Consider the following 10,004-nt stretch of genomic DNA (forward strand, 5'->3'; position numbering starts at 1 on the left):
GTGTCAAGAAAAAAGATGACTGGCAAAGACATTGGGATATTTTCTGACTCATGGTAGCTTAAAGTGAAACTCTCGCCAAAATGCAACCTAGGCTTTTTTTGTGAATGTATACGAGTCAAACCTTTGTGTAAAAGCATAATTACGACAAAAGAGGCACTTTTAAGATTTACCGTAGTTTTTTCGGGGCAACCTCATTTTCAATCGATTGCTGGGGCACTTTTGCGATAGCATCAAAATCGTTATTTTTACAACACTAAGAAGACGTAACTCACCTCCAGGTTACGTTGCATTCTGAGATCAACACTTATAGGCTGCCATGACAACTGGGAGCGGAACAAGCTACTGCTTAAGTGAGTTGTTCAAAAACTTTCTTTCTAGCAAACTCTGTGTACACAAACAATGTTCTCAATGCTCATGTTCATGTGTAGAGACCCTGGTGATACTAGGAGCAAAGTTTCATGTTGTGTCAAGTCTTCTTAGTGTAAATAATAGCGATTTTGATGCTATCGTAAAAGTGCCCCAGCACTCCAAGGAAAATTAGCTTGACCCGAAAACGAAAATACAGTCAATTTAAAAGTGCCTCTTATGTCGTTATTATGCTTTAACACGAAGGTTTGACTCATATACATTCACAGAAAAAGTCTAGGTTGCATTTTGGGGAGAGTTTCACTTTAAGGCTTTGAAACATATAGTTGGTCTTAGTAACATGACTGACCTTTAATGGTTTTATTCAAACCTGAGAGAGCTCCAGCCAGACCAACCGAAAAACGAGACATATTCTAATTCTTTCCTCATTCATACGGCATCATCTGCAAATCACTAATTCTAACACACTGTTTTTCTTGTTAAAGGTACAGCTTGTAAGATAGTTGATTGTTGAGTGTACTGTATGTTCACCATCAGGGACGTGCACATGATTATAGAGGGGCAGGAGCTCAAAGTGAGAAAAGGGCAGTATGTGTGCGTGCTATAATTTTTTTCCCAGGCCTTAATTACACAATATGTAGATTAATGCAAAATTAATAAACAAAGTACTTATAGAAAGCTAACTACTTGCTGTGTACCCTGTATAGCTGTGAGTGATATGCAATTGCCATTTCTTTTGTGTCAACAAATTATTGTCAACATGAGTTTAGTCACATTATCAAAATACTGAGGTTTGGAAGACATGCAATTCAGCTGCAATTCTAAAAAGCAATAAAACACTGGTTTATTATTAGGCTATTTATTGTATAGCAAGCGCAAACTAGAAATACAGGCTCCACATCTAAAAATGTGGCAAAACCAAGAAATTACTTGTGACTGCTACTGTGAATGTTAGTAGGAACAGTAATGTTTACAACAGCAAAGTCACAGTAAACTCAATATGTGGAAGAAGTTAAAGATTTGTGGCAAGAAAAGCAGCCTACAAAGACAGCTGTCATATTAGATTTTCTTAACTGTCATTAACAAGCAGTTAGCTTAACAAGTACAAATGGGCGTTTTTCTGAAATATGACTCATGTTGAATAATTGGAAGGCAACTTGTTAGCCCCCACAAGGAGGTTAATGGATTTATAACTCACAAAGGTTCAAGTCGCTCCACTGTCACATCTCATCTATGTGGTAGAGTTCTCGATGAGGCAGCGGCTTCTCTCTCTGTCTGTCTGTCCCTCTCTCTCTCTCTGAGAGACAGAGTGGAGCAGCAGCGGGCACTTTTTTAATACAAGGCAAAAAGGGGCAGGGGCTCAAGCACCCCTTGGGGCCTATGTGTGCATGTGCCTGTTCACCATATTGTCAGCTGTAGAAAATCGTTTTTTACGCTAAACCTAAATACTGATCATTTCAAAGACAACTGACTGCAGTCTCAGCCTACTTATGTGTCCTGTTTTGAGATTTACAGATGGAGAACTAGAAATAGTTCACTAAATTCTGTACAGTATGACTTATTATACTTTACATGTTGTTGATGATTTTTTTTATTAATATTGCATGCCTTAGAAGTTTGTTTTTATAGAAAGAAATAAAGGCTACTCAGGAAAACTGCTGATTCATTCTTGTTGTATATATTTTAGTACTGTCAATAATGTGAAAAGGTGTTATTCTATTATTATTGTGAAAAATCATTCAAACTTTAAGTATAAACAGTTCATCATTTATATATTGCATTGGACATAAAATGTACTTTTCGGCCAAGATGAATGTTGGTTATGTAGACTGTATAAAGACGTTTGAATGAACTTGTTAGCAATAGTCATAATAATAACAATAATCATCATCATAATCATGAAAATAATTTTAAAAATCTGTTCATCTTATGCAGACAGGCTGCCATTATGTACCAGCTACATTTATTGATTCCCTCTGGGGATCCCTGGATAGAACACAGAATCAACCTGCAGTTCATTGTTGAAAAGCTGAGTTAAAAGGGTGAAATGTGTCCAATCTATGTGTCCATCAAAGTGTATCAATATTGAACATGTCATCAGTCCAAATTGCATCAAATTCACCTTCTCCTCAGCCATCCTTCTCTATTGCTACCAGGCTGCATGTGTGACCACACACACACACACACACACACACACACACACACACACACACACACACACACACACACACACACACAGATTTTATTTCTCCTTCTAATAAGCAAACTATCCAGTCTGATCCCAATTTTGTGAAAGACACAGAGTTATAATGTCAAGCACTTTCAAGCACTTAAACTGAAATCCAAGCACTTTTCATACCTAGAAAACACAACATTGAAATTCAAGCACCTGTTCGAACTCTGTATGTAATATCTGTCATTAATCACAGTGATTTGTTTTACTACATGGTGCTTGTTGGTGCCCCTCACTCAGACACAGTGGTGCAGCAGGAATCTGTGTTTGGATACTAGTAAGATAGACAAACCTCCAGTCTGCACAGAGGCTGAGGGCCGAAGTTCTCCTCCTCCTCGGCCTCCGCCTGCAGCCTGGCCTCGCTCCTCATAGCCATGGTGTGAGTGTTGAGACCTGTGTGAGGGACAGGAGGGAGGCTCAGTGACGTGACAGATAGTGATACTCCTGTTCTAGCAATAGTGAGCATGTTGGAGCTAAATTACATCATGTGTAGCCGTTTTTAAACAGCCTCTCTGCATCATCTCCGGAGCGGTGGTTCGGCAATTCTCCGCCGATGGTGATTCACACAGAGCGAAGCATCTCCACCTTCACGTGTGTAATTCACAAAGAAAGCCGGCGCTGCGGCTCCTAAAGAGGTGTGACGGTACACGTCATGTTGATGACGTCGGTGTTTCCCCAGGTGTTCCCCTGTTATGTGTATGTGTGTGTATATATATATATATATATATATATATATATATATATATATATATATATATATATATATATATATATATATATATATATATATATATATAGTTCATAAACTTTGACGTTTCCTCCTGAATTTACTAAGCAATGAATGACTGTTGGTGCTGCTTGGTTTAGCGCTTTACTTCTTCTAATGAAAATACTGTTAGTTTATCATCGTCAAATTAGGAATATCAAAGCAATGTTAGTACGATCAAAATACTCAGTTGTTGGATTAATTTCGTCACACGGCTTTAACGCACAATTTACAAAATCAGCCAACTTCAGGAGCGATCTACAAGCGAAGTGAACAGACACATATGCTAATAACTTAATGTACTGGGTGACAAAAAACACAGCCGGTGTAACTCCCGTTGGAAGCATCTGTAGTTTAGGTCTAACTGACATTAAGTGTTTAACGTTAGCTTGTTAGCATTAGCCCTGTTCTGTGCGCTGCATTTTCGCCACGGAGCAAACGGTACATACCCACTAAACCGCCAACAATGCTGCAAGATGGAAGAAACCCAAGTGACAAGTGTACAGGTTAACACTGGTGTGTTACCGCTGTATCGGACGTGTGCTACACAAACCTGTATGTTCCTTCTTTAACTGCAGCTGCTTCTTCTTCCTCTGCTTTGCTCTCCTTTCGCTTCACTTCTCTGTTTGATAACCAAAACTCCCGCGCGCAACCGAGTAATGTCACGCAATGACGTTGTACGTAATGACGCCGCGGTCTTCTTCGTTGGCAACCAGCTTTTAGGTGCATTTACCACCACCTACTGGACTGGAGTATGGAACATGAGATGGTCAGAACTAGAACATAAGAAAGAAAAAAAAAAAATTAACTGTTATTCCTTATAGCCTTATATTCTATACCTGTGTCCTTTAGATATTTCATTAAAACACTTATGCCCTTTTTTGATGTACTCCCTAATAGATTCCTTAAGGTCAATTCCAGCTTTTCTTCTGTCAGCATTTGGAGAACTTCATGTCGTTCCTCCCTGTACTTACTACACTTCAGCAATACATGTTGGACTGTTTCTGGTTGTGTACATTGTGAACACAAACCTGTTGGATGTTTTCCTATTTTACTGAGTATGTGATTGAGTCCTGTGTGTCCTATTCTGAGTCGAGTTAAGATAATTTCTTCCCTCCGGTTCCTGCCCCGTATTTCACCATTTTTACTTGTGGTTGTATACTGTAAAGATGTCTTCCTGTGGTCATACTATCCCAACTTTCCTGCCAGATTTTCTACATGTGTTTACTGATAATAGATTTGACTTTTGCCCTGCTTAAGGGTATTTTGATGTTTATTGTGTTTGATTTTAGTGCTTGTTTGGCCAATATATCGGCTTCTTCATTTCCTTCGACTCCCACGTGGGCAGGAACCCAGAGGAAAGAAACATCCACACCTTTATTGTGTAATCTGTATATTTGATTTGATATTTCGAGTAAAAGATCTTGCCTGCATGAATTCCCTGATTGAATGCTTGTAAGTGTTGAGATACTATCTGTTGCTATTGTTACTTTGTGTTGACTACTATCCTCCACCCACTGCAACGCCAATATTATCCCCATCATTTCAACTGTATACACTGAGAGATGATCCGATGTCCTGTTTTTGATGCCTATATTACATTTTGGGATGTAAACTGCTGTTCCTGTACGTCCTGTTTGTGGGTCTTTTGATCCATCTGTGAAGATGAATACTTCTTTAGGGTATTGTTGATTGATATAGTTTTGTACTATTGTCCATGTCGGTATTTTTTTGGAATTGTTTTTGGTTGTCTCCAATAATTGCGTATCTGTTGCTGGAGTGTAGAATTTCCAGGGAGGTATTACTGACTTTGGGACTGTTCTGCTTATGTTTAGTCCTGTTAACCATATTTTTTGAGCCATTTCTTTGCCGACTCGCCCAAAACTTCTAACTTTAATTTCCCTGTGTTCCCAACACTCCTGCAGGGTAGCCTTTGTTGGATGCAATGCCCCATGTCCCTCCAAATTGACCCAATATGCCAGCATGATCTGGTCCCTTCTAATTCTCAGCGGCATTTCGCCCACTTCTACCTGAAGTGCTGATATTGGAGATGTTTTAAATGCTCCTGTGCAAGTACGAATGGCTTGTGATTGTTCCCTGTCCAGTTTCTTTAAATTCGTTTCTGACGCAGACATATATGCTAAACACCCATAATCTAGTATTGATCTCATGAGGGCCCTATATATATTTACCAAAGATCTTCTGTTTGCTCCCCAGTCTTGGCCTGCTAGACATCTTAATAAGTTATTGACCTTTTTGCATTTGTTAGTCATTTTTTTGATATGTTGACCCCATGTGAGTTTTTCATCAAATATAATTCACAAAAATCTGATCTCTCTGACCTGCTCCAGTACCTGCCCATATAATTTTAGTGGAACTTGCTTATGCTGCCTTGCAAAGCATATCACCTGAGATTTTGCCACTGACATTTTAAATCCCCATTTATGCGTCCATTCCTCCACTTTACTTATTGCCTTTTGCATTTTCTTTTTTAAATATTCTAGGTTTCTTCCCCTTACCCAAAGTGCTCCATCATCCGCATACAGTGATTTCCCTACTGTGCTTTCCACTCCCTCAAAGATGTCATTTATCATTATGTTAAATAATATTGGACTGCATACACTCCCTTGTGGAGTTCCATTTTCCACAGTGTAAATTTTTGAGTGCTCAACACCAACCCTCACTTGTATTTGTCTCCCTAACAAGAACCCCGAAATCCAATTAAACATTTTCCCTCCTATACCTAACTTCTCTAGTTTAATGAGTAGTCCCTCCTTCCATAGCATATCATATGCTTTTTCTACATCAAAAAATACTGCAACTACCATCTCTTTGTTTGCTTGTGCTTTCCTAATTTCTGACTCTAAAGAGAGTACTGAGTCCATTGTGTTCCTTCCCTTACGGAATCCACTTTGATGTGCCGATATCAGATTTTTGCTCTCTACATGATGTGTTAGCCTCTATGTTACCATCCTCTCCATGGTCTTCCCTAGCTGTGATGTTAAAGCTATGGGTCTGTAACTTGTTGGGTCAGATGGAACTTTACCAGGTTTAAGTATTGGTACTATGACTGATTGCTTCCAAGTTGATGGAATTTGGCCTGTTTCCCATATTAAGTTGAACATCTTTAATATTGCTGTGAGCGAACTGTCCTTCATATTTGCCAGCATTTTATAGCAGATGCCATCTTTCCCTGGTGATGTTTGCCTTGCATTTATTATTGCCCTCCTTAATTCTAGCATAGTAAGTGGTAAGTCCAGATCCCGCCCTGTGTTGGCCCGTCTTTTTGTCCATCCTGGATACTGCATGAGGGTATTTTCTCGACTCTGTTTTGCATCTGCTGATAAGATTCATGGTTCAGATAAGCTAACAAATGCGATTGCCAAAAGTTCTGCTTTTTCCTCATTGCTAATTGCCTTATTGTTATTGGTACTTAGTACTGGTATTTCATATTTGCTCTTGATTCCATTCAATCTTCCTAATCATTCCCCAAACCTCTGCCAATGCTGTCTCTCTCCCAATTTTATTACAGTATTTCCTCCAGCATGCACGCTTTGCTGTTTTTACTGTTTTGCGGACTACTGCTTGAGCTCTTTTGTATTGAACCAAGGTTTCTAAGTTGTGTTGCTTTTTCAGTTGCTTAAATGCTCTATTCCTCCCTTTGATAGCCATTTCACAATTTTTATCCCACCATGGCACACTCTTTCTGCTATTCTTTCCTACTTTTTGGAATTATTTCCTGTGCTGCTTGGATAAAAGCTGCGCTTAATTTTTGGTTTATCTTGTCAACATCTGTGATTCTTTCTTTAATTAATTCCTCGTATTTGATTTCGCGCTTCTCTGCAAATGCCTTCCAATCAGCTTTCTCTAATTTCCACCTTGTGATCCTTAGTTCTTTATTCCTTTGCACCTTTATTCCAACTTCGGTTACTATTGGGTAGTGATCACTACCAAGTGGAGAAAGGTTCTTTACTTCCCACCCACTTTTACCAATGTCAGATCTATTACACTTTCTGTGTTGTTCGCATTATTATATCTTGTGCCTTTACCACTATTAATACACACGAGACCATTATCTTCAATAAATTCCTCTACTACCAACCCATTTACATCAGTGCTTTTGCTACCCCAGAGTGTACTATGTGCATTAAAGTCCCCACACCAAACAACTTTCCCTCTTGACTGCCCACCTATATCATTTAATATACCTGGTGTTAATTTATTACAAGGGTTATAGTAGTTAATTATTGTGACACTATTATTTCCTGTCCAGGTTTTGATACATATTGATTCCTGCTCCTTTCCCATGCTGCTCACACTATAATTTATTCCACTTTGTATAAATGTAGCAACTCCTCCACCTTTACCCACTTCTCTATCATTCCTTATGGTAGTATAACCCTGTATAATAAAATCCAATTGCGGTTTTAACCAAGTTTCCTGTACACAGATTATATGAGGTTTGTTTTGTTGTTCAAATATATATCTCTTAAATTCTTGTCCATTGGCTATAAGGCTTCTGGCATTCCATTGCAGAATAACTAAGACCATGATGAACCAGCCAATTCCTGTGAATTAGGAGGCCCTCCACTTAGCATCTCCTCTACTGCTTCCCAGTGCAACCCTTTCAGTCCAAGGTATTTCTCAGGCTCAGCTGACCTCACAATGATTTTAATCTTTTCTGTTTTCCTTTCTGTCTGTGCAGAGCAATTTATTACATCAACCATAAAGAGTATGAACTCGTTTTTCCCCACAATCAGCTTATCCTCTTTAACTTTGTCACACCCTTTACATGGCTCTTCACGTTTTTCCTCTGCACGCTGTACCTCCGTTGCTTTTTTATTGGCTTCGCATCCGCGATATGCCGAGCTATGCTCTCCCCCACAATTGCAACATTTCAGTTTAGCTCCCGCTTCGCATTTCCCATATTCATGCTCTCCTGCACGTCTTCCACACCTCTGTTTGCCTTTACAGACTGCTGCTACATGGCCATATTTTTGACAATTATAGCATCTCAATGGCGGAGGGACATAGGGTCTGACTTCATAGCTGATGTATCCTATGAATACTCTGTCTCATCAATCTTTATCATAACAGACAAACTATCACATTTTCCCCCATTTCTAGTTGTTTATAGACGTTTTGCCTCAATCACTTTTGCTCCCATCACATTCTCTTTCACTTGTTGTTCGGTGATAGCTGTCGGTATTCCCGAGATGACGGTCTTTTTGCCCTCAAACAGTGAGCATTGTACTTTCTTTCCGTCAATTTTACTTAGTCTGAATGCCTTCCCTTTTTGAGCACTATACATGCTACTAACAACGACCCATTCCACAACACTTTTGCACTTTTAATCTCACCCAGCATTCTGTTTATTATCTCTGTCAGATGTATGGGATTCCACTCACCAAACGATGCACCGTCTTTGGTAAGTTTAATGATCACTCTATACTCTTCTCTCCCTCTCTCTTATCATTGTTGCTGCCCATTGTTTATTGTCAGTGTTTTCTGAGTTTGATCTAACTCGTTGATTCTTTTTTTCCCGTTTACGTCTACTACCGTTTGATTCCATCGTACTCCAAACCTCATTTCTCCCGCCATCAAACTCAATCCCCATCTCACTTCCTGATCCGTCACTTCCTTCTGCCGTCTCTTGCCCATTCACAGTCCAGTTCGTGCCACTACCACCTCCTCTCTCTCTTCCAGAACGGACGCCGCGGTCAATCTATGCTTCAAAATAAAAGCTCATGACAGTTCTAAAAGGAAGTGTCAGTGTGACTGGGCTGACGGTGTTTATATTTGGCTGTTGTTTTATTTGTTATTTGTTTCAGGTGCTCAGGGATTTGTTTGGTTTTATTTGTATTTATAAATTATTTAATATTTTCGTTTACTAATAATTTGTTATTTGCTTTGTTTTGCTTGAGGTTTCTGTAGTTCATTTTGGTCAGTTCTGTATGAACAGTGCAGCACTACAGACAGCTCAGGCTCAGACAACTCACTTTTTGACTGTATTTTAGATATTAAGCCATTTTGCTGCCTTAGGTGAGATTAGGATTTGGAAGATGTGGATGTGGTGCTGCTGCTGCTTGTTGTCTGACCTGCAGCTGTATTCAAACATACAGTAAATCCACACTGGCACACTGCTGCATTTAGTCCATTGTGTCATTCTATTTTATATAAAGTAGCACTGTACAAATAAGCTTTATGTAATTTTAACAAAGCCTGCATTTGATGGGTAACAAGGTTTAACTGTAACATTCAGTAATAATAATAACTAAAACTGAAAGCAGCGATTAACAGGCCCTCACTGTCCACGCTTGTCGGGGCTTGTTCATGCTACACCTTCCGTTAAGGAAGTTGTTCTTTTATAATTTGATGGGCTGCTCCTCCTGCTGGCATTAAACAATGTACAATGAAGTCAGAAGAACTTCCTGCAATCTACATAATGAACAAATCATGAGAGGACTACACTGTGTGACCCTACAGACTGTTAAACAGAGGTTTGTATCCATTAGCAAGGCAGCACTGTCCTCTGGTGATGAAAGCCTGTCCACTCAAAAGTGAAGGCATTCCAGCTGTTCTTTCGTCATTCAGCCATAAAAGCGCCACCTATTGACTGATTTGCTGCAAATTTTGCAC

The 10,004-nt window shown here is 39.3% G+C and overlaps 1 protein-coding gene across 1 annotated transcript in view; it reads right to left on the reverse strand.

Moving 5' to 3' along the window:
- rad51 (RAD51 recombinase) overlaps nucleotides 1-8,997 on the reverse strand; it is a 28,112-nt gene extending 19,115 nt beyond the window's left edge. The window contains exons 1-3 of the mRNA XM_030405041.1: nucleotides 8,774-8,997; nucleotides 3,919-4,141; nucleotides 2,892-2,992 (exon numbers count right to left, since the gene is read on the reverse strand). Of these exons, the coding sequence (XP_030260901.1) occupies nucleotides 2,892-2,975 (84 nt within the window). The 5' untranslated portion in view covers nucleotides 2,976-2,992; nucleotides 3,919-4,141; nucleotides 8,774-8,997. The remainder of the gene's footprint in view (nucleotides 1-2,891; nucleotides 2,993-3,918; nucleotides 4,142-8,773) is intronic.
- Between the last annotated feature and the right edge of the window lie 1,007 nt (nucleotides 8,998-10,004).

The sequence above is a fragment of the Sparus aurata genome, chromosome 22, assembly GCF_900880675.1.
Source record: "Sparus aurata chromosome 22, fSpaAur1.1, whole genome shotgun sequence".
Classification (NCBI taxonomy): domain Eukaryota; kingdom Metazoa; phylum Chordata; class Actinopteri; order Spariformes; family Sparidae; genus Sparus; species Sparus aurata.